The sequence below is a fragment of the Sebastes fasciatus genome, chromosome 7, assembly GCF_043250625.1.
Source record: "Sebastes fasciatus isolate fSebFas1 chromosome 7, fSebFas1.pri, whole genome shotgun sequence".
Taxonomy (NCBI): Eukaryota; Metazoa; Chordata; class Actinopteri; order Perciformes; family Sebastidae; genus Sebastes; species Sebastes fasciatus.
This window is the reverse complement of record NC_133801.1, coordinates 21,063,055-21,088,523: the sequence shown is the minus strand read 5'-3', so window position 1 is coordinate 21,088,523 and position 25,469 is coordinate 21,063,055. Positions and strand designations below refer to the sequence as shown.

At 42.3% G+C, this 25,469-nt stretch overlaps 1 protein-coding gene across 1 annotated transcript; it reads right to left on the bottom strand.

Moving 5' to 3' along the window:
• Positions 1-479: 479 nt before the first annotated feature.
• sh2b2 (SH2B adaptor protein 2) lies at positions 480-24,542 on the bottom strand. The gene is made up of 9 exons (XM_074642169.1): positions 24,322-24,542; positions 12,412-13,384; positions 8,320-8,421; positions 8,033-8,124; positions 7,587-7,687; positions 7,341-7,502; positions 7,050-7,252; positions 6,060-6,234; positions 480-4,025 (listed from the first exon to the last, which is right to left on the bottom strand). Exons 2-9 carry the CDS (start codon positions 13,351-13,353, stop codon positions 3,691-3,693), a joined length of 2,112 nt encoding a protein of 703 aa, XP_074498270.1. The 5' UTR covers positions 13,354-13,384; positions 24,322-24,542; the 3' UTR covers positions 480-3,690.
• Between the last annotated feature and the right edge of the window lie 927 nt (positions 24,543-25,469).

The following is a 25,469-nucleotide window of genomic DNA, read 5'->3' as shown; positions in this document are numbered from 1 at the left end:
AGGTTTCAGCCTGCTGAGAGCTGCTGCTGTTGTTGACTGTTTATTTCCCTGAAGGTGCTACATATTAGAAACATCAACATGTCTGGGATTAAGTTACCAGTCTTTAAACTGACTGGAGTGATCAAAACGAGTCAAACACTTTAAACTATGATCTTTGAAACTGGTTCACTAGCTGTCATACATTTATGGAATGATACTGAATGTAACTCAAACTGTTCACATAAGGGCCTTATTATGGATCATATGGGAGACTGTTTTATGTAATATAAACTGAAACAAAAGAAAACCACATGACGTCACGTCTCACACTTCTGTTATTACACATGAATAAATAGAGGTGAGACAAATTATCTCTACAGAACGATGTCCCATCACTATAAATAACCTAACACCTAAACTCTTTGACTTTTCTGAGCCTTTAATCTCCAGCATTTCAGATTGTGACATTTGTGAGTTAAATAACTGCAGAAAAGGCGAAACAGTTTGTTCACATTTTATTCACAGAAATATAAAGTAGTATGTCAAGTACATCACTTTGTACAAAATTGCACAGACTCTTCAAAACTCAGTCAGACAACAGAAGATTTAGCTTTAAGAAGTGTTAAGAAAATAAAAGGGTGGCATGAGCAATCTGTGATATGTTGTGAGATGGGCTCTTGCGACAGACGGGCTCCACTGAGGATGTTTCATCAAGAAGAATCAATCAATTGTACATAAATAAGACTCGATAGGAAAAATGTAATTTACAACGGTTTAGGAATAAATATGTTTCAAAAATAGGATTCAAATTGGCACATGAACTGCTCCGTCCGCTCCTCGACTGAAACTGAAATTTCACCTCCGTAGCTCAAATGGCCGTGCTTGAAAAGACAGACGTTGACTCTTGATATGTTTTTTTTCCAACTGAACAAAAGTGTTGCATATGTTTGAGATAAAGTAGCTGAAAGGTGTCTGCTTTTCTGTTCATGTTTTCAGGTGTGTTCAACATGCTTTGAAAGAAAAGTTTGACATTGTGTGAAGTAAACTCCTGACAAGGATAATACCTGTACTATAAATGTGAAGCTACCGCTAGCAGCCAGCTAATTTAGCTTAGCACAAATACAGGAAACAGCTAGCCTAGCTCTGTCCAAAAGGGACAAAAGTCACCTACTTGCACCTCTAAATCAATTTTATGTCTTATTTATTTAATCCGTACAAAAAATCAAAGTGTGAAAACGACAAAGAAGATGATTTGTAGTTTTTGCACTTTAGTTTTTGAACGGAAATAAACAACCAAGATACGTGTTAATTAGTGAGCTTTAAAGGTGCTAGTAGGTGCATTTTGTATGTTTGGTTAACCGCACCATCTCCGTTAAAGCTGGGGTAAGACTTCCATGATAACCTTTCAGCATATTGAAATTCAAGTGTTCTGAGAGATAACTAGACTTCTGCACCTCCTCATGGCTCTGTTTTCAGACTTTAAAAAATCTAGCCCGTGACGGGAGACTTTGGCCAATCACAGGTCATTTCAGAGAGAGAGCTTTCCTATTGGCTGCACGTCCCTTCAGATGGAGAAAGCTTGATTCAACGGCAAATATCCTGCAAGAAAAATTGCTATTCCAGCGTTGGCAACAATCGCCTACACTGCAAAGCAACCCCAAAAAAGGAGGAAGACAGAGTTATCGAAAAAGAGGGTGTAAAAGTCTGTTAATATTTGCAAAGCGTTTCAGAGATGGGGAGAAAATGTTGCTTATGTTAATAGTTTAGCCTTCTGCTAACCGTAGCCAAAGGCTCACAGCTGCAGCTAAAGTAGCTCGCTAGAACCTCGAAACACAGTATGTCATCTCAAAGGGCTGTACGGGGCCACAAGTTTGCAAAGAAAACAGGACGGTAATTCTCATAGAATTGTGGCTCTATAACGGCATCAGGATCATAATGAATGTTTGGAATGAATGACTAGTACTCGAGCGGGTTACTGTATGAAGCCTGAGCTCGTCTGGTTGGAGGGGATTAGGACGGAGAGGGGAAAGCTGCAGGAGGACGGCTGTATTATCAAATTCTGGTATTTTTTGCATGAAACATTCCTGAGCGGGGCTACTGTTTCCCCGTTTCCAGTCTTTATGCTAAGATAAGCTAACCTCCTGCTAGCAGTATAGCTTCATATTTATTACATATGACATGTGAATTTAATTCGAGGCAAGGAAGTGAATAGATGTATTTCCCAAACGTTTCCTTTAAGAGGATATTTAGACTGATATGTTGTATTATAATGAATGTCTGCGACCATGATGTCCATTCTTACAGTAACATGAGTATTTTGTGGTGTAAAATTAAATTTTTCTGTTGAATTATTAAGTTAAAAAGCTTAAGCTCAGTTCTCTGTCATCTTCCCGTTCAAGCATGGCCATATAGCTCCCTTTATACCTTACTGCCTGTATCGTTTCAATCCACACCAGGCCGCACAAACAGTACACAATACTGCCACCTCTCTAAACAAACAAGGCCCCAGTCCCTCCGGTAGCCTAAATGCTGGATTTGGTATAATAATATCTTCAAGGCATTACTTCAAAGTGAACTCCTATATTAACAGCATATCTAATCTACAGGTTATTGATATGATAAGCTTGGATACAGAACCAGCACCAGACGGAGGGACCTCGAAAACCATTTTTTAGAAACACTACTGTAGCACACCGATCATTGAAAAATATTTGGACTCTAACACGCCACCACACACTCATAGAAATAGCCCAGCGTGACAGCAAAATGGGATCCGCCCTGTCATATTCATACAGATTGAATTTTTGTTCATCTTTTATTTCAATATTTTTAAACTGATTTCTAACACAACATATGAGTGTGTGCAGTGTTGCAGCCATCAATAAAACTGTGAGAACAAAACCATTTCAGTATGCAAAGATTTGCATGTTCAGTGTGTTTTTTTAAGCAGAAAACTGACAGTAAAGTAATCACCTGCTTTACATTTTGGGATTATGCAAGATGTCAACACCATCCTCTTTGTCGCTATGCCGTCCGTTCAAGTTCAAGGTAATTGTCAGGCACTAAGACCCTTTAGGCTGTACACGTTTAAGAAAAACATCTCCGAGCTAACACTAACACACCCATGATTGCTTCACTGATGTTAGACTAGAGCAGGACTTTGTAGGGAAACCCTGCAGGGACAGCGAGGATATCCGGGACAGACTCAAAACAGCTTTACAAACATTAATGGGATGCTCTCGGGAGCCCGGAGGAGCTCTGAGGGGAGGGACTGTTTCTTCAAGGTCATTTCAAGACTCTCGATCCTTCAGCGGGGTGGTGACACAGGCTCTGCTCCCAGGGAACTGTGGGTAAGGGTGAACAGGAAGTCGGTCGGAAGAGATGAATCAAAGCCATATGACTCCACTGGATGACTTCCTCTTGCTTTCTCCGCCTACGCTCATCTTCTCCGTTTCTTCCTGTGGCCTTCTGTTTCTCTGTTCACTGACATTCTTGAGTTTGAATCGAAGCCTGAGGGATTTACTATCGTGGACACACTGCTTGCCATGATCTCACCTCCCTTCCTCGAATCACAGAAACAGGAAATTACCTTGAAATAAAACAAACAAACAAACAAAACAATGGGCGATCCAGTGATTTGGACCGTTTTCCATCATCAGCACAGCGTCCCATGTCACCCCCGATACATGACTGAACTATGCCCTGGGCTCTTTAGTAGAAAGAGTACTGGTTCTCCACTGCCCGGGCCCTGCGAGTACCGTCGGCGTCGTGGTAGTCATCAGATCCACCACTAGAGGCCTCCAGCAGGCGTTCAGAGCTGTTGCTCCGGCTCTGTAACCCTCCTCCTACTCCTGCTCCTGTACCTGGGTCACTGCGGGAGAGTGAGGGAAGGGCGGTGGGTGAGGAGGAGGTGCTCGAGGAGAGCGGGACATCGGGAGGGGGTCCTGCAGGCGCTGCCATCCCAGGAGGATGGAGAGGCGGCTGGGCTGGATCTGTCCGGCAGCCTGCATCCCTGGGTGGGGTGAGGACCGGAGGCACAGTCGCATCTGCAGCAGATTGTGGGAAGAAGACAGCATAATAATACAGATGAATCTGTGCTGCTGATAATTGTTGGTTTACACTGAAGGCTCCTTCATAGAGCAGCATGTAAACACAGGCAGTGTGGGACTCCTTTATTATGCTTTCTCTTGGTGGGCAATAACACCGACAACACTGGTGCCAAAGACACGCCTGAGCAGTGTATCAGTGAAGCCTTTTACGCTCTGAATCAAACCCTCACTCTATGTAACTATGTCTATGGGAGTGGGTGTGTGTAGGTCCAGCGTTGGGGGAAACAGAGGGCCTCTTTGTGACCACCAGGGTGGGTAGGGGCCGGAGTCTCGGCCTGCATGCAAAACTGCTGCGGTATAATCGCCCCCTCACTCTCCTGTACAGGAGGGCATTCATCCCATGCCAGGAGAGCAGAGGGCAGGATGGAGGAGGGGGAGAGGGGCAGGTTCAGTGAGTTTTAGCTCTGCTTCCTCCGTCTATAAGGACAAACCTCTGCTATCCATCAACACATCGAACTTTCTGGAAGTTTCTAATTGCCTCCATTATCCTTTGGTCTTGAAGAGCGATTGTCAAATTGAGACCACTTGCAGATTATTTCCAAACTCTGCAAGTCTTGAACAATTTAGCCTTCTTTTTTTTGGTTTAAGCGACTGAATATGGATAATTGAGACAGCTACAAGATGATGGTGAATGCTAAAACTTGGTGTACCAGTAGTACTGACTCAGTAATGTCAGTCACACAGCAATATCTAGCTTAAGTTTACAAACATTAGCTATCACACGCTACTGGTCATACCAGACCAAATAAGGCTGTCGCACCAAAAACCCTTGCCCGTACCGAAATGAATAAAAGTATGTTTAATTTCTTTTCATTTGTAAGAGGAAGGATGTGTTTATTCTTCTTTCAAATGTTACATTCATTTCATGTCATGTTACAGTCATTTAAATCTCAAACAATGTAATAATGAGAGACCTACATATCGGCAAATGTTAGTTTATTGCTGACATATTGTGTCAGTTTATATTTCCCACTCAGGTCACAATTATTTTGAAAAAAAACAAACTTTTTGTTTGTGTTTACGTAAAATATGACTATCACACATAGACTGTATATAAGAAGAGGACATAGTCATCGTGACGTCACCATCTTGTTTGACATGAGAGGGTGGAGCTAAGTACAACCAAATGCTGAATAAGACTTTTTTAGGCAACCAAAAAGGTTATAATTAACTTTCAGCAACTGAAAACACTCTGTGAAAGGGTTAAAGTTGTAAGATGGAAACACGGACAACTCCCAGACCGCACAACCCCGTGGTAGCGACCTGTCAATCACAAGGTAGCCACGCCCTAAAGCATACCCTGCTTTATGGTTTATTTGACTCTAAATGGGACCATCATTTACTAAATGAACATCATGCTGTATTGAAGAAGACTTGAAACTAGTGATTGAGACCATAAACTCATGTTTACAATGTTTACTGAGGTAATAAATCAAGAGAGAAGTAGGCTCATTTTCTCATAGACTTCTATACAATCAGACTTCTTTTTGCAACCAGAGGAGTCGCCCCCTGCTGGCTATTAGAAAGAATACAAGTTTAAGGCACTTCAGCATTGGCTTCCCTTCTCAGATCCGGTTGCCCACTCCTATCAAATCATTATCATCTTTTTTAAACTCTCAAATATAATATTGGCCTCAAAAATCCAGTATTAGTCGGGCTATAGTAATGACAAATATTGTGTGATTTTTAACTTTTATAGGAACTTTTTATTAGAAATGACCTAAAGGCCTAATGGGCCTTTTTCACAGCAGACATTTTGACTTGTAATAGTAAGAAAGCAGTGACAGTGAGCCAGCATGCACAATACCAGGGCCCTGAAACCAAGCAGCTAAGTGAAATTCAGCCATCATTCATTTTATTATTTACACCTGTACCTGTAGATCAACATCTATGACCTCTGCAGTTAAATCTACAGTTGTGACTGGTTTCAAGTAAGATGCTGTGAGTATTTTTCCTTCATGTGTCGTGTACCTGTGGTGGAGTTTCGCTGCACTTGTACATAGGAGCGTAACGTGATGTCAGCCGAGCCTCCAGATTCGAGGGGGATGGGGTGGGCGTGGAAGTGTCTCAACATGTCCGACACGGTATGAAACCACAAGTGGTGCACGTGGCACTGCCCGTTCTCATTCACTGACAAACGCAAATGCTGGGAGGGAGAGGAAGAGGGGAAAGAGGGGGAGAGAAGACGTTAACAAGGGAGAGAAACATGTGTGATTCAAGGGAATAAAGAGGGAGATAGGTGGTAAAACAGATGGAAAGGGAAAGAAAAAGACAGTGAATGCCTGAAACAGATAGACCAAGGCAGAGGTCAGGACATTATCTGAGCGGCGTCTCGCTGTGGGAACAGAGTGACAGAATGCCAAGGCTGACACCAGAGGAAGAGGCGGCAGCTGACACTTCCTCAACACTGCCGGCTGGCAGGATGTGATGTGCAGGGATCGAGTTACATAAGAGGACACAAAACGTTGACATTACTGCATCTTTTCCAGGGCATCAACAAACTGGGCCCAAAATGTCACGAGAACAAGCGTGAGTGAAGCAGCTGGGAGGAGAGATTAATGTATTCTAAATTAAATTAATTCATTATTTAGAGAACGCAAAAGTCATCAATGACAATTTTGATAACGGATTGATTGTTTTAAGACTATCAAGTAAAAAATAAAAAGTTTTTTTGGTTCCTTTTAGTTCCTCTTTTTTAATTTCATATCACTTTAAACCCAATACATTTGTTTTGTTTTTTACTGTTGGTCAGACAAAATAAGCAAAATGAAGACAACTTTTGACTTTTGAATTTTTTCACATTTTATAAATTAAGTTAAATATATAAACTAAATTAAACTCTCAAAACATTTACAAATAATAAAAATAATAGTTGCACCCCTAATCTACACATATACAACACACAACTGAGTGTAAGATCCAGTCGCATAATATGAGTTCTCCTCTCTCTTATCATCTCACCTTGGCTTTGCCCTGAAAGTTGAAGGTGAGGACGTACTCGCCCAGCCGCGTCTCGCTCTGACGAATCACAAAGAGCCCGTGGCTCCTGGCCCCGCCTGCGAGCACCAACTGAGCCGCACGCACACGGGACAGCGTACCATGGAACCATGGGTAATCCGCCAGGCTGGCATCACCATCTGACTCTTTCGCTCCTTCACTGCCACCTGAGTCGAAACAAATCAATGTTCTGTTTATAAGTTTTCATATGCTTTGATATTGAGTTTCTGGAGAGAAAAGGAAATGTGCTGTCACCTGCAGAGGAGTTGGAGCCCTGGGCCTCGGGGGACTGGAGGAAGCGCTCTAAAGGCATGTGAGACGGGTGCTGGGTGAAGGGGGGTTCCCTGCAACGGACTGAGGGGGCGCTGTAATGCTCTGCTGCTGTAGGACACGACCTCTCCGGAGCACGATACACACCTAAACACGTTTTTTAATATATTTTAACACATTAATTTTATGTAACAGGTGCTGCAAAAAAAACTGGGAAGAGTGTTTGCTCACCTTCAGACAGCAGCTCACAGCTGCAAGAGGCCACCATGGAGCAGTCTTTGGAGGCCTGACCATGAGGACACGACGCCAGCTCGATGTCGTCGCCGCTGTCCCTGTACACAAGCAGGCAGGTCAGGAGAACCGCAAGAACGTATACACACGCACACACGTGTGCAAACAAACAGCACAGAGCCTAACTAACGCACATCCAAGTCCTACAAACAAGGACACAAATAATGTTTCTGTTTACGTCCTGAGCTGCACCGACCCAGGAAACGGAGGAGGAATGTCAGCGGTGCGAGCTCGCCCATGTTTGTGCTAAAGCAACCTGTCAAAAACTCCACTAATTTGATGATTAATGACTGTGTGTGTTTCCCCTCTTTCCCCCTTTCCCTCTTTCTCCATCCCTCTCTTCTCTCCATCTTCAGCCAACAGCAAATATTTATCTGGTGGTTTACCCGGGGTCTATGCAGTCTTGGATGTCAGCGACCCAGGAGTTTTTCTGCAGCGAGTCGATGGTTTCCAGGATGTACTCTCCCCCGTTTTCCACCTGTGGAAGCAGCCAAACACTGGGATCAGACACTGAGCTCCATTCAAAGGACCACATCAGGGTACAGAAATCCAGTGTTAGCTCAGCAAGGGCATGGGGGCTAGCTCATTCTCCAACAACCTGTTTTTGTATAGAATCATATCTGAAGCTGAGGCAGGTGTGTTGATGTGGTCGTAAAATGGCTGAAGTTTCTACCTTGAGAACAAAAGTGTTGTCCTTGTCGGGCATCTCCAGCGGCATGGTGGTCCTCACCTCCACGATGGCTGTCAGAGGGATGCTCACTTTGGGCTTCGAGGACTGAAGTGAAGATGCAAACAGACACAGAATAAAAGGTCATATTTAAGCTAAACTGTAAAAAACAAATGGAATTTTCTAGTGATATGCATGACCTGAGGGTCAGGACTCCTACAAGGTCATAAGATCAATCTATGGGGTTGCAAAAAAAAAAACATTACAACACTTCTGCTGCTACAGTAAGCTTATTTTTGAATCTGCATTTTCAAATCTGATCAAACTCACCCCCAATGAAGCATATTAGCTGATTTTTTTAGTTAAGGCCTATACGGATGTTGTTTTTGCCTAACTGTATCTTTGATTGTTGTTTATTTCATGAAAATCATGAAATTATAAATGTGCTAAATTGAAATTCAGAGCATATCTATTGCCTCCACACAGCTCTCAACATGGCGACGGCTGAGCACAAACAGAGCAAATAACGGCAACAGTGTTAACAGTGTTAACCTGAGTGGGAACCGGAGGTTGTGTGCTAGGCTTCCGCGACAGCACCGTTGGTCGGGACAGCGTTATCAGCTGTAACCGCTGTATGAATGGAGGGCACAGCGGCGGCCATGAGCTAGCCAGTAGGGCATGCTCACATGCACTAACATGCACTAAAAGGCATTCACGCCCACCCCGGCTATGTCAACAAAGCGCAGAGAAGATCTGATTACAACACACACAAAGAGAGAGCGACTTCATTCTCTGCTCAGGTAGACATTACTACATAGCAAATAGTTGTTTGACGCTATATTAATGCTCCGAATGTCGTATAGAGAACCTTTAATTTTATCAGGAAAAACTTAGTTTTTAGGGGCTTTAAGGGGTCACAAACTAAAAATGTTGGGAGCCATTGCTTTAGATGAAGTTACAATAAACAAGCATGCGCTGCCTGTGCTTGCATATCACAGTAGACCGAGAAACACGTAAGGTAACAACATTATTCTTAATTTCTGTTCAACTAAACTAAACTAAACCAAACTAAAAATACATCACTCCCTGGGTGGTACTGTAATTTTCCACCGGTGTAATATCCCCACCAAAAAACAGAATAAGTAATTATGAAAGGTCCAAAGTTAAATTAAATCCTTCATTACATCCTGTAGGAGGCAACTGCAACACTTTTCAAAGTAGAAACTTTAGATTTTACAACAAAAAAGCTCTATATAGAGCTTTTAATTAGTGGTACAAGTTTAAATAGTTCCACTTCACGCTCTGTCTTTAGTGTGAAACACACCCAACTTCCCAAAAATGATAATTAAGGGGCAACATGCAGTCTGCATCATTGGTACGACCTAGCAGCAATGAACTGCACCTCCCGTCTCCTGAGATTAAATAACCCATTCAAATAAAATAATGCCAACATTAAAAGAGTAGGGAAAAGTTTACGAAAGATCGCACAATCTGCAAAAATGACTCCACAGCTCAGTTTTTATGCCGTCTCTTATTTCTCAGTGCGTCTCTTTTCTCAGCAATTATTCCTGCTGACTGACTGTAACAAACATGAAACAGTTTACATGAAAACATCCTGGCCTCAGTTTGCCCTCTGCAGAGAGTTGGATCCAGACGATAATCTTAACAGATCCAATGAGTGTGTTTGAGTGTGTGTGTGTGTGTGTGTGTGAGTGTGTGTCAGAGCGAGAAGGAGGCTGACTGATGGTCTGGCAGAGGCTTATCAGCTGATCTGTCTGGAGCAACACTGTTCTCATCTTTATCTGCCCGTGCAGCTGGCTGCCATCCACGCCCACAATTCCTTTCTCTGGATCAGATGTCAAAAACCGCTTCCTGTATTAAACCATTTTACCATTTCCTGTAGCTACCTCTCTGCTGCGGACAGGGACAGCAGCACAAGCTCAATCTCAGTGGGAACTGTCTGCTGAAATGTTAAATTGGTGCAAACCAGTCTTAACCAGTGCACGGTGATTGTACGTGCTCCACCACACAGCTATTAAAGCCTCACAGGAAATACGTGTCAGTGTGGTCAGTCTTTCTATTCTGTGCTGTGGGCTTTCTGATAAAAACTTAAAGGGTCAGTCCACCCAAACGACAAAAACATATTTTCTCGCTTACCTTGTAGCCTAAAAGATTACTATTATGTTTTTATTTGTCCATAATGCTGCTCTTTGGTGCTGAGCAGGTAGTGTTACAGTTTTATGAGCTTTTTTGCTGAATGAAAGGTGAGAGTGATCCAAAACAGTAGAGTTGGGGGGCATAAAACCAAAACAATGAGCTGAAAGACACAATAAAGTTCAGAGCTCAAGACATCTGTCTGAGTTTTTCAATTCAAACAAGGTGGAAATCTCAGACATGGATTTATCAAAACCAGGACAAATAAAACCAAAACTAACCGCATGGTTAAATACCACTTTGAGGTGTTGTTTTTTTTCCAATTTGGCTTCAAACAAAACCAAATAAGAGCCGAGGGAGTTTTGGTCGGATTATTTTTGGAGGCACAGAGGGATTTCTTTCTGAATTGGTGTTATGATGGGACTTCAAACCATTTTTAAAGAAACTGTCCCAATTGCTCCAATAACTGTTTGGATGTCCTGGACATGTGATATTGTGCGTCCACACAAACACACTAGCCTGCTAGCTCATGGCACGAGCATTATTTCTTTTCCTTGTGTAAATACAGGTAGCATTCAGGATTGTCTGAACGTCCACAGTAATGGGTTGCCATTTCATTTGGGACACTTATCCACTAAAAATAAGGTAATCACCAGCAAACAGCAAAAATAGTCCCAAAAACATTTTAGATTTAGATTTGTTTGGATATTTTTTTACTTAAATCAGCTTTTTTTTATAACAAACAATTCCTGTGATGTGTTCCAGCTCCTTTGACTCTTTAGTTATTGCATGTTATACTTTGGGTGGTGTGAAGCAGAGGCTAGTGGGTCGCCTCGGGGCCTGCTGCTGTGTCATAATGCGGGCAGTTAGCGTGCTGCAGTGTGCCGCCACACCGAGCAGCCGGCAGATTGATGGCCCTGACAGGGACGGAGCCACAGCCAGTCAGCCAGGAGCGGGCAGGAGTGAGATTTTATGAGTCAGTTTATCTTTCCGACACTGTTGGCTCCGCACTGTTATGATTTGTAAGACCTGAATAAGACGGCAATGATAAAAGAAGTCAGAGTGTCTGCAGGGCAGGCCTGCCTGTCGAGATGTGTGTGTTTAATTAACGTGTCACTTCAGCTGCAAACCGAAGTTTCTCCTAATCTCAGATGATTTCCCCACGTGCAGAGGCACAATCATTAAGTTTCATTTTATATGTTCCCCTTGTTGCTCTCTCTTTGAGTATGGCAGGCGTTTTTGAGTGACGCACAGAACCTATTTCGGTTCCTATTTTCAGTTTGTCACTGCAGACAGTTTGCCAAAGACGAGGAACCAATCAATATTTATTTTTTGCACATGAAAGGGAATCTTAGCGATCTGCTGCCTCTTACAGAAATCAATGTAACAGCTTCCTCTCTCTCTCTCTACCCTCTTCTTCACCCCCCTCCCACGCCTGCCTCCCACCTGTCCTTACCCCTCTCCCCCTCTCCACAGGCTTATCCCCACCAGCCATGATCAAAGGACATTGGCAGATTTACACACACTCAGCTGCACAGCCTCACGGCCTTCTTAAGGTCAGGGGCAGTGATCTGGAAATCCCATATAGACAAATGTGAAGTGTGCATGCATGCACTTGAGTGTGACCTCACTCGGGTTCAGAGGGGTCGGATTATCAGGCTAGATTTATATCTATCTATATGCAAGAAGGGTTGCAACTAATGATTATTTTCATGAATTATCGATGTGTTGATTATGTTTTTTCAATCAATATTTAAGTCTAATGTTCAATTAGAGTTGTCTTGAAGAATTGGAAATGCACTTGTCCTCCTGCTTTTAAACAACGGCAAGGCAAAATGACTTCCTCGATTTGCTCCAATTCTACCCACTGCTGCTTTAACAAACTAATCATTTCAGCACTGGATCCATGTTTTCTGCCCGCCTGGTCTGCGCGTGTTTGTGTACCTTGGGTGGTACGTAGAACTCCAGCAGGAACTTCTCGCCTCCTTCCTCCCTCTTCGTCTTCCTCAGGAGCAGGCGGCACTTCTGCCACTGTGCGGCGCCCATACAGTTTGTGTCATCGGCCACCATGTACCTCAGCGCTCCCTCCCTCTGGATCTCCAGCATCTCGGCCTTGTGACCCTGTGAACCTCTGGGAAGCCGCAGCTTTTGGGACCATCTCTCTCCCCCTGCAGCCTCCCCTCCTCCTCCTCCTCCTCCACCTACTCCTCCTCCTCCCACTCCTCCCCCGTTAGCCCTCCTGGCTCCAGAGGGGCCGTCGGGTTCAGGGGAGGCCCGTCTGTGCCACATCTCCTTCACCCCATCCACCACGCAGAGGCTCATGTTCCTCAGGGAGAAGCCCTTCTTGAAGCGAGCCTTTGGGTGACTGACCGACACGTCCTCTGAGCTGCGAGACTGTCCCAGAGCTGACACTTTGTGGGATGGCTGGGGGCCTCTGGAGGCGGTGGTGCCGCTGCCTCCCCCATCTATCCCTCCCCCTCCGCTGTCCATGCTGTCCAGGGATTCGCTCGAAGCCCCGGCGTCCTTGCGTCTCTGGTAAAGGTCGTGACCGTAGGACATCGGGCAGCCCTGGATTCCAAGGAAAGGAACGATGCTGTACTTGGGCGCCGCGTTAGAGCCGTCCTCCCCCGGCGAGGACGCCTGGCTCTCCCGGGCCTGGGCTAGCGCTGCAGAGAAGCACTCCAGGAAGTGGTTGGCAAAGTGTTGTGAGAAGCTGGCATCGGCGCCGGGCGAGTCGTAGCACGGGTTCTCCGACAGGAAGCGCTGGAACTTGTCAGCGAAGTCTGCAGCGGTGGCTCGAGCATGGAGCTCGCAGAACTCTCGCCAGTCTGGTAGTGGGCACGAGGAGGAGAGCTCCGGGCTACCGGGCACCACCGCTCCGTTCATCACTTGGCCATGTCAACCCACCGAGGAGAGGCTGGAGAGGAGGAAGAGGAGCACAGTGTTAGTGTGGATGCAAGGAAAAGACTGCAGCGCGTGTGTGTGTTTAACTAGCGTTGGATCAGATGTTGTGGGAACACGAGTGATGTTGCAAAGAATAAAAGATGCGTGAATGAAGCAGACTGCTGAACAAGCTTGTGTCTGTCAGTATAATATTTGCATCTTGATGATATGAAAAATGAAGTCCTTTGCAGATTTTCTGTGACATTTGTTTATCAATAAAAACATGCAAAATTGTACTTTTCTTCTGTCAAAATTCTTTAGTTTCACATCAGAATCCCCTCCAGTTTTCAACATTTCCACATCCCATCATGTAAACATGCAATTTAACATCTTTCAAAGTGATAACGAGGACCGTAGCCAAGATTTTAGCAATACTGAGATCATGAGTCCAAGTGCCCCACACCAAGAAAAATGTGACCCGAAATAAACATAAACATTTTCTTGATTATTTCATTTTTGCTTTCATTTAGTTAATTGTTGAATTGCCCCATGAAAATGATGTATCTCCGATGACAATAATTATTTCAGATAATTCGATGCATTTATTTCGGAGAATTTTCTCGAACCACAAAGAAACACCTTAAAGGTAGAGTATGTAGGATTTGGCGGCATCTAGTGGTGTGGTTGCAGATTGCAACCAACTGAGTACCCCTTCGCTCTCTCCTCTCGTTCCGAGTCTGCTGTAACGTGAGCCACCGAGTGCAAAACCGTGGTACCGTGTTTCACCTCGCTCAGAGGATATTGTTACCATAATAACACTACTTTAGGAGCAACAGACGTCAGACGGCGACTGGCGGTACCACGGTTTTGCGTGGTGCGGCTCACATTACCGAAGTTTCACAAGCATGTCAGGGAACTACGGTGGTATATTGAGTCTAAAAAACCTGGAATCAGCCAATGAAGAGTATAAACTCCCTCCAGGTCCCTAAAACCCCAAAACTCTCCTGAAATTTCTGACGCTGTGACCTCATTGTCCTCAGTGGTAACTACAGCCCCCGGTGACAACAAGCACAAACAAACACCCAGAGTCCAGCATCTGTGACAGATGAAGATTATGCACAGCACACAGAACTGGCATGTCACTGAAGGATTGAAAACAGTTTATCAACAGATTTAATGTGACAACAGATCGAAGAGAAATCATCCAAGATCATCCTTACATTCCTCTGCTCCCCAGCATGTGTGTTCGTATGACTCAGTCCTATCCTCCCTCTCGTTCTTTCTTTGCTTCACCACATCAGTGACTAACACAGCATCAGTGAATGGCGTCGCACAATCAACACATGTTGGTTTGATTATTGTTGTCTGTAAATCACACAGATAAAAAGATATGGTCTGAGTGGGCAGGCTGGGCGACATAAGGGATGGCAAACGCTCCTCAAGCTGTGAGAGCTTATTCTCAGAGCTGCTGATGCTTCTCCTGGCAGTTTCGCCCACAATGTGCGCTTAAATGTTTGCTTTCTGCAATCGCACTCATCACGTATATACGTGCATACATTTGCACGGCAGAGTTTCCTGGGATTTCTCCTGCAAGCAGCTTTATTGTCATTTAAAAAAAAAAAAGCATCCGTGTGGATCGTCTTTTCACAAAGGATTAGAGCAAAAAAAAGCTCTCCACTTGACTTAAGTCTGACACACACACATCTAACTACAAGCCAATCTTTCCCTTTCATTTCCACTTCTTTCCTTCTCCCAGAGATCTGAAACAAACAACATGGCAGATCAGAGAGCGGATAATGATGAGGGGAAGCACACAGGAGTCCCAGCTCTTAGCTCATCATGTAGAGAGAGAAACTCCTGGATGAGGAGACCCAGTGTCAGTTGACTTGAGAGGAACGCTGTGATGGATAGAGATACTAGAAAGTAAAGGAAAGGGTGGAATTAGAGAATAATAATGAAAAAAAAAACAGCAAAGGAAATGTCTCCGTTATCTGCGGGGATGTCCCAGAGGAATCTAAAGTGCCAATACTGTAGTCATTTAGCTTGGTCGGAGGGCTCAAACTAAGCTGATTTGATTAGACGCACAACAGCATTGTTTTGTAGTTGTTGCTGCTGAATCCCAACCAAAGGTCCCCAGATGGGAGCACTTTCATAACCTGTCGCCAGATGACAGAAATACATCTTGACAGGTTTCAGAGACTTGTGAAGCAAAAAGAACGAGACAAGATGTTTGGATTTGTGAAGGTGATCTTATCCACAAACTGAGAGAGAGAAGACATAAATAGAAAGAAAGATACGATAATAATAAAAGCATACGCTGTTATTACACGGCTGTGTTGAATACTCGATTCTGATTGGTCAATTACGGCGTTCTGCGGTCTGTAATTTCTGTATAACAGACGGGAGGAATATTAGCCAAAGAGATTTTAGACAACATGGCAACCCAAAATTTGTTCTTACAATGGCATAACTGATCTATAAAGACTTAGTGAATGTTTTAATAACCACTTATAAAGTTGGTAGTTACAACTTTGAAAACATTTATATAGTATATAGTATATTAAAAAGTGGTACAGAGTTGATCAAAATAAAATCTCTTTCCACTTTCATTCATGAATCCATCACTTCATTCATCCATTCTTCGCCACACCAGATGTGTAAGCTAAACTGCTAACCATGAAGTGTTGTTGTAATAATGATCTCGCTCCCCATGTGAGTGAGTGTGTGTGTGTGTGTGAGTGTGTGAGTGTAGGTGTGTGTGCTGCTGCGAGGAAGTCAATACCCATTCAGCTATTTAAAAACCTGCACTGGGCCAACTTTCCACTCATTCAGCAGAAAACAACAACACACAGCGAGGTGTGTTTCTCAAAACTCCTGTCCTTCCGCAAAGATGAGGATGTGCCTCTCTCAAGGATACTGACTGTACGCCGCGCCCACCCATACACACACACACACACACACACACACACACACACGTTCACACCGAGTCAGCATGAAACTTAAGCCATGAGACGCTGGAGGAAGTGGACAGCATTAAGGTTTTCTGAGGCTCAGCAGACTGAAGCAGACTACATACTGCAAAGCACACAGAGGTATAAATGATTGTCTGAGACTAGAGAGGGTGGCAGCAGTGGAAAGCAACTAAGTACATTTACTCAAGTACTGTATTGTACTTAAACCTGCAGTAGGTAGACTGTTTTTGGCATCATTGGAAAAAATGCCATAATAACATTTCAGCATATTGTAATTCAGGTGTTCTGAGAGAAAACTAGACTTCTGCTCCTCCTCATGGCTCTGTTTTCAGGCTTTAGAAAATCTATCCCGTAACGGCAGACTTCGGCCAATCACAGGTCATTTCAGAGAGAGAGCGTTCCTATTGGCGGTTCATTCAACGAAGGCAGCTGTCAATCACTCGCGACCTCCGATCAAACGGTCAAACTGGGCAGCGCTGATCAAATATGAATCAATATTCTGTTACTGTAATGTCTATTTCTCACCTCAAATGTGTTAGGAAACATCTTGTAGTGTACTGTTTAGCTGTAAAATGAGAAAGTTTGTTCCGGCTGGTGGGTGGTGCTTGGTATTTCCTCAACTGATCTCAACATGGCTGCCGGGTCACAAACCTTCTCATTTTACAGCTAAACAGTACACTGCAAGATGTTTCTGAAAACATTTGAGGAGAGAAATAGACATTACAGTAACAGAATATTGATTCATATTTGATCAGCGCTGCCTAGTTTGAGCATTTTATCTGAGTTTGTGAGTGATTGACAGCTGCTAAGAGACGGCAAGGCTCCAGCTCGGCTCTGATTGGTTGTTTTTCATCCGGTCTGTGAAATCTTGCAGATGCCATTAGGAGCACCGGAGGACACAGAGGCACATGATTTTTTCAGATTACCTGTCTCATGAACGACTGTCAGGATATAGTGACCGTTTCATAAAAATAACCTTTTTTAATCATATTTGCTCCACTTCTACCTTCTGCTGCTTCAAGAAGGATTTTGAATGAAGTATTACTTTACATTGTCGTGTTTGTGCTTTTACTTAAGTAAAGGATCTGAATAGTTTTTCCCCCACTGGAGGGGGGCATGTTTTTTGCTCCATAGACCAGCTGCTAAAACAATCAGTGAATGTGTGGAGGTGGAGGAGACAAGGGGAGCGTAAAGAAAGGGAGACACACTGCAGGACGAGGGGGAGCAGAGGCTCCATGTAGACTCTCACATCCCCACGACTCCCCTTAGTCTGTTTTAGATCCATTGACAGACCTGAAGTACAAGAAAAACAAGACTAAGGGGAGTCGAGGGGAATCTAAAAATGTTCACCTCCATCCTTCAGCCCCCCGACCTCCTGTATCTCTTCCTTATATCTGTTGTAAACATCTAACACTACTGTGCCCCCTCCTCCTCCTCCTCCTCCTGCTGCCTCTTTACCCAGGGGGACGGGGCTGATATCTCTGTCAGATGGTTGGGAGTTCTGACTGTAACAGTAAACTGACCGGGGAGGAGAGGGAAGTAACATTACTGTGCGCGGAGAAGCTATCAACTGCAGCCTGCAAAACACATCGTACAAGATACGTTCACTTCATGTACTGCGTGGAGCCCTCACAGGACCGAGCTGTGCAGAGCCAAGAATTACATATGCCTGATTAATACTGTGGTGTTGTGGGTATAAAGAGCTACTGAGGAGATGATGCTGTAGCCAAGCATAACGGATGTACGAGGATTTGTGTTTTTAAAGCTGTGTGTACACACATACCTCCGTGCACTTACAGAGAGATAAACACTGTATATGTAGTTTAACAGACTCCTATATCCAAACACACGCGTCGCTGAGAGCAGACTCATGCCAGCAGCACGCCCTCAGTGATTGGTTGATGAGGATGATCGCCGATGTTGTGCTCTCAAACCCCGGGGAGTTTGGGCCCAGCCATGTTTTCTAAGATTAGCCTGCTCCACAGCACAGCACACAGCTAGCAGCACACTCAGTACAGTACACAACATCTTCAACGCTACGTGGATCCATTAATTATGTGTTCTTATATAAGATGTAAATATTGCAGTGGACTGGCGACATTTAAGAACATGAGACATGTCACACAGACGGGACATAAAAGACCAGCAGAACAACGCCTTTGTATTTATGTTGGGTTCATACATATTCACAATGATGTTCACGTATACTGTTCATGCATGTATTAACGTAAAGTACAATGAGTAAAAGAATTAAGCGATTAGTTGACTAATCGATTGGACGTTAGTTGGAAAAATTATTTTCTGAATAACAACAAAGAAATGGAATAAAATATTCACTTTAACTATGTTTTTATTTGCCTAGAATGGACAAACCAAACACTGGCGCTAGAGAGAGCCTTTCCCATTTTTACGTTACCTGAAGGCCACCATAATTCTCTGACACGCTTGTGAAACTGTGGTAACGCGAGCCGCAGAGTGTAAAACCGTGCTACCGCCAGCCGCCGTCTGACTTCCGTTGATCCTAAAGTTGTGTTATTATGTTAATGATGGCCTCTGAGCGAGGCGAACGGCGTTATCATGGTTTTGAACTCGGTGGCTCACGTTACTGCAGTCTTGGAAAGGGAGGAGTGAGCGGAGGGGTACTCAGTTGGTTGCAATCTGCAACCACACCACTAGATGTCACCACACTGTACCTTTAATATAAGTAGTAAAACTGCCAACAATCGTCTGGTTCTAGCATTTCAGGATCTGCTGCTTTTCCCTATTTTATATGATTCTAAATTGAATAATTTCAGATTTTGGACTATTTATCGGACAAATCAAGTTATTTGAATATGTCGCCTCTATATTAATTGATAATGATTAAATAATCGTTAGTTGCAAACCTATCTGGTAATTAAGGTTCAAGGTTCTTTATTTGTCTTTGTCAATTCCAGCAAAGCAGTGCTCATAAAATGTGTATATTTAAAAGGGGAAATCACATAATGATAATCTAAGGCATAAAATGGTGCAGTTAAAATAAATATAAACATAAGTAAGTATAAAATAGTAATGTAAATGTAATTTTGTTGACGAATGGGAAGACTGTTTGCAAACAGGATGTAGTATGTAATAACTAGAAGTACGGCTGAATTAGGGCTGCAACTAATGATTATCGATTGGTCTGATTATTATTTTTTCAATTAATACATCGTTTACTACTTACTATGAAATGTAAAAAAGAAAGTAAAAAAAGCCCTTCACAAGTTCTGAGAGCCAACGGTGACATCTTCCAGTGTCTTGATTGGTCTGACCAACGGTCCAAAAACCAAAGATATTCACTTTAAAATTATACAAAAGCCGCATTAAACCGAGAAAGCAGCAAATCCTCACATTAGAGAAGATAGAACCAGTAAATGTAAATGCTATTTTTGTTTCATCAAATAACTGAAACGATGCCAAACACTTGCCACTTCCAGCTTCTCAGTTTTGAGGATTTCCTGTTTCATATGATAGTAAACTAAATATCTTTGGATACTGGACCGTTAGAAAGGAAAATAATAATTGTAATAATGGGTTATTTTTTTACGAAGCATCTTCCATGGTAGCTCGCAGCCATCCGTCTGTGTGTGTGTGTGTGTGTGTGTGTGTGTGTGTGTGTGTGAACGGGGGAATTAGATGCAACATTGTAAAAAAAAACATAAATGCAGCCATTTACCATTTAGAAAACCACCCAAGACAAGGGTTTGTTTAGACCCAGTGTATTTTTTCATTACTATTGGGTTATACACCCAAACTAAAATATGTTATAATCTACTTTAGCTCTTTTTAAACTTACATGCCATTATTTGTCTCTGACTGATTAATAACATGTGTATCCTCTTGTTTTGTACAACTAACAAAACATTTGTGACAGTTTTACAGTCAAACTTACTACATTTCAGTTTGGGTAAATAACCCAACTGTAATATATAAAATAATACAAACACTTGGTAAAGTTAACCCAGTCTGTGCTAAGTTGATACAAACAACCAGGACTGCAAGAAACATCCAATAAATGACAAAACCAAAATTAAATTTGCAGCACAAACGAAGAAGATGGAGATTCAGAAATTGTCACAAACATGCTGAACGAGGACAGAAAGAAAAACAGACGGTGACTAAGGAGAGACAAAAAAAAAACGCCTCACTTCCAGAAGTCGACATCCAGGTGTGTGTGTGAGGGTGTGTGATAGAGAGAGAGAGAAGGAAAATATGTATATGAAAAGCAGAGGAGATGTAGACAGACACAAGATAAAAATCAGAAGATAGGGAGGCGGGATGAGGGAAGGGTATCAGACGTAGTAGTCAGAGCAGAAGTAGGGGGTTTAACTTCTTTTAGATCTGTCCACTTCACAGCATCCGGTCAGTGACCTTTGACCTGACCCCTGATAAACTCGTCCCTCCCTAATTCGACCTGAATGTTGTCTGGAGAGTTTTAATGAGTCCCGACGCTACACAAGACCACCAGAGAGGAGAGCGTCTACTGAAAGGTATACACTCCTGATCCAGACACTGATACACCCGGCTGCATAAAACTATGTGTGTGTGAGTGATTGTGTCTAGACGCAGACGGATGCAAATGGTGATAATAAACCAGACATGATAATGAGAAACAAACTGACCAGTGTTCACCAGTCTGCTTGTGGGTTTTTCACCACTTCACAATATAAGTACAGCAGGGCCTCATCACGCAGATATTAAACGCATTAATTAGCATGTCGTCTCTTCCAGCAGGCTCTCCTCACTCCCTCTCTCCTGGTTTCTCTGGCGAGCAGCGACAACGTAAATATTGAGTGAGCTCAGGCATCCATATGGCAGCCAGTGATAAAGGACGGAGCGCGTGGGAGACGCACATTCCGCCACCGACTTCCATTTCCTGTCTCTCACCCACCGGGTCTAACTAATTTCACAGATGACCACAGGCCTCTCGCGGAGGAGAAATACTGCACAACCTGTGTGAGCATCAAGTGTGTCAGTCACTGTAACAGATGAGCTTATTTTAATTTGGTGACGCTGAGCAAATCTGATGTAAAAAAACAGCCTGATAATCACACTGAGGGTGGATAACATGTACGGCTCCATGTAACATGACTTTTTGACATAGTATGCCTTCGTGGTGTTGGATTTTGCTGGCCATTGGTCATTGCCATACGTCCATATTTTGTACTTTTAAGATTGCGTTTGTGTGTATTTGTGTTTGCAAACTCACTTGCCTCAAGATGCCCCTTGAGAGATAAAGTAGAATTGAATTGAAATATGTGGGGCTGCAATGAAACATAAGGTATCAATTAATCTGTTGATATTTTTTACGATTCGTTCACTTGCTGTTTGGTCTGTAAAATGTCTGAAATTAATGAAAAATGTCCATCACCAGTTCTCAGAGCCCAATGTGACGTCTTCAAATAGCTTTTTTGTGTCCAACCATCATCCCTTAAAGATATTTGATATTTGCATTGTTAGCTATAAAACAGGGGAAAGCAGCAACGCTTCACATTTGAGAGTCTGGAGTTTGATAAATGACTTAAAAGTTAAAAATGAATCAATAATTAAACATTTTGTCGACTAATTCCCTGTTGATTTGACTAATAGATCAATTTACTAATTGCGTCAGCGTGTCCTCTTGGGTGTATTGTAAGCCACTGCCTTCCATTAAGTCACTATAAAATCATAACATAGTGTCAGAGACAAAATGTGGCCCTAAAGGACTAATATCAGAAAATCACAATGATGTAAAGGACTATACAATACATTTTTTTTTATGTTATATTAGATTGCATTATGCTGATGTCAGCTCTGAATAACCTTGGTTTCATTCAAAGTATTGACAATTATTTGTTAAAAAAGAAAATTGAGTTTAGAGGGATGCTGCTTATTTATTACATAAATATGTCTATCAGATTATTAGACAATGTAGTTATAGGAGGAGGGAAATAAGTACTGGTATATAATAACTAGGACTGTCAACGTTAATGTGATAATAACGAGTTAATGCAAAATCATTTTTAACGCAATCGATCTTTCGGCGGTTGTAGCGGGCTCAGTTTTAAAGCTAGAGTGAAGATGGAAGATGGCCCCGAGGAAGGATAAACAACGCTCCAAACTTATGCAAAATTTTGGTGAGGAATTTGGCCATTTTCAAAAGGGTCCCTTGACCTCTGACCTCAAGATATGTGAATGAAAATGGGTTCTATGGGTACCCACGAGTCTCCCCTTTACAGACATGCCCACTTTATGATAATCACATGCAGTTTGGTGCAAGTCATAGTCAAGTCAGCACACTGACACACTGACAGCTGTTGTTGCCTGTTGGGCTGCAGTTTGCCATGTTATGATTGGAGCATATTGTTTTATGCTAAATGCAGTACCTGTGAGGGTTTCTGGACAATATTTGTCATTGTTTTGTGTTGTTAATTGATTTCCAATAATAAATATATACATACATTTGAATAAAGCAAGCATATTTGCCCACTCCCATGTTGATAAGAGTATTAAATACTTGACAAATCTCCCTTTAAGGTACATTTTGAACAGATAAAAAATTTGCAATTAATTTAAGTATTGCAATTAACTATTTCAATCAATTGACAGCTCTAATAATAACCCATACTTTTGTTTAAGTCACTATAAAATCATAATAGTGTCAGAGGAGTATCATCAGAATACCACAGTGACATAACCACCTATATATAACACATTTTAGGGTGATGTATTGCATTGCATTATACTGTAAGGTGTTCTTGTTATTCTGTCCACCCCCTACAGAGTATATACTGAATGAGCTCTCTGAAAAGCTCATCTTTTTGTGAAGGATTTATTAAATCTTTAAAAGGGATGATGCTTAAATATCACAACAAAACAACACCACTAATAGAAAATAGTTTAGTTATAGAATAAGACAAATAATAAATCGCTAATCAAAACTCACCTTTTTAGAAAACTGCTTTTAATGTGTAATTAATATTGTGTTTTAATATTTTTATGATGTCCTTGTTTTTATGATCATTTTATCTGTGTAAAGGGTTTTTGAGTATCCAGAAAAGCGTTATATAAATAAAATGTATTATTATTATTATTATTATTATTAATAATAAGCCATTTTCTTTCATTAGGTCACCATAAAAATCACAACCTAGTGCCAGAGACGCAGAGTGTTATCATCTATGACAGTGCTGTATAAAGGCCTCTATAACAGCAGGCCTGTGTCTTGTTATAACCAGGCTTATTATAGGTTTCATATGAACTGACTGGTCTGGTGTATAGCCTATAAAGAGATACATGAGAGAAAGTCAATAGCAGGCCTGAAGCAGCAGCAGCAGGCCTATACTGCAGGCCTAGATATTTAAAGCTGGCTGGTTGTGCAGGCTGCGTAATAAGACTTCATGAATGGGAATGGTGCTGCAGCCTGCTGCTGAATGGCTGAATAGCTGACAGCTCCAGAGTCCACACAGCAGCAGATGAATGGGAGTCACGAGTCGATACACCGGATCATCTCGAGCAGGCCTGTCCATCACATCACATCACATCACATCATGCATCCTGTGACTGAGCAGACTTTACTCCCTCTAGGCTATTAAATGGATTATCAGAAAAGCCCCTTTTACACCAAGACCATCCTCAAATCCGGGAATCCTCATCATCCTCCCTGTCTCTCTGTGTGTTAAACACCTAAAACACGAGCTGCACTTGCATGAAAAAGACGCTTCTTATCGCAGAGATTCATCACTGGGAGGCTGACTGTGTGCCATGAGGATGAATCAGGTTTAAAACACCAAAACACAGCAGCAGCAGCATCATCCTCCTCCTCCTCCTCATCCTCAGCACCTGGAGGTTTGTTGTTGTTCCTCTTCCTCCTGACATCACCTGCATGAAAAAGGCTCCGCAAGATGTCTAATAATCACAACCTGCTCCAGACGCGCACAATAAGAAATAAGAAATCAGAAATAAGAATAAGACGCAGCAGCAGCAGCGTTGCTCTCACCTCAATGCAGGACTGGTTTCATGACGCTGGCGTCTCTGAGAGGATCCAAAGAAGATGTTTTTCTATTCAGGATAAAAACATGGTGTTTATTCCCTCTTCATCATCTGGTCTCCTCCTCCTCCTCTCTCCGGTTTATAGGCGCTCACAGCCGGCCAGCTCTGCCTCCATCTCTCTGCTCGACGCACTGTGCTGCTGCTGCTGCTGAAGGCTGCTGGCTGCACTCTGCTGTCCACAAACACCACTAAGACAAGACACAGAGAAGCAGGAGGAATGGCACTTCCGGAAAATACTTTCAGAATAAAGCCCCCCAAGTTGCTGGAAGTCTATAAATGTGGGTTATTCAGAGTGAGCTTTTCTTTTTTAAACAATATTTTTGATTAAATTTTACATATAAACATATATACATATATACACATACAGACAGACTAACAATATTAATAATTAAATTATACAATGAAATGTTTAGTCAGAATTTACACAGTAATCAAAGAAAGAGAGACATGACATTTCATGTATTTCACATATCTAACAAAGAAAACAAATAAAATAAAAAGATAAGACAAAACAAATAAATACCTCAAAGAAGAAGAACAAAAAAAAAACACAACAATTTCAACAACAGCACTCAGCAACACACAGCAGTTTCAATTTGAGTGTGCCCCTTAGACGCCCATGTTTATGGCTTTTGGTAATTTGATTGCAATTTGGTTACTTAGACAGCTATTTAAGTTGCTTTACAGGCATAGCCTAATTTCCTATTAATTTCTTGGAGAGAACTGCAATTTTTAGGCTACAAATTAGACAAGGCAGCTTTATTTGTAGAGCACATTTCAGCAACAGGGCAATTCAAAGTGCTTTACATAAACATTCAAGAACATTGCGACAAAGTGCAAAAGAACATTAAGACATAATTAAAACAGTTATAAAAACATTAAAGATTAAAGATTAGAAAATAAAAACAAGCTAAAAATAAAAGCTAGGATAGAAGCTAAAATAGAGTATAACACACAAGAGTAAAAGCTCTAGTGCAGTATTAGATCTTTATCTGGTTTAATAAAAGGCAGCAGCAAACAGGAAAGTTTTAAGCTTTGATTTAAAAGAACTCAGAGTTGGAGCGGTCCTGCAGTTTTCTGGGAACTTGTTCCTGA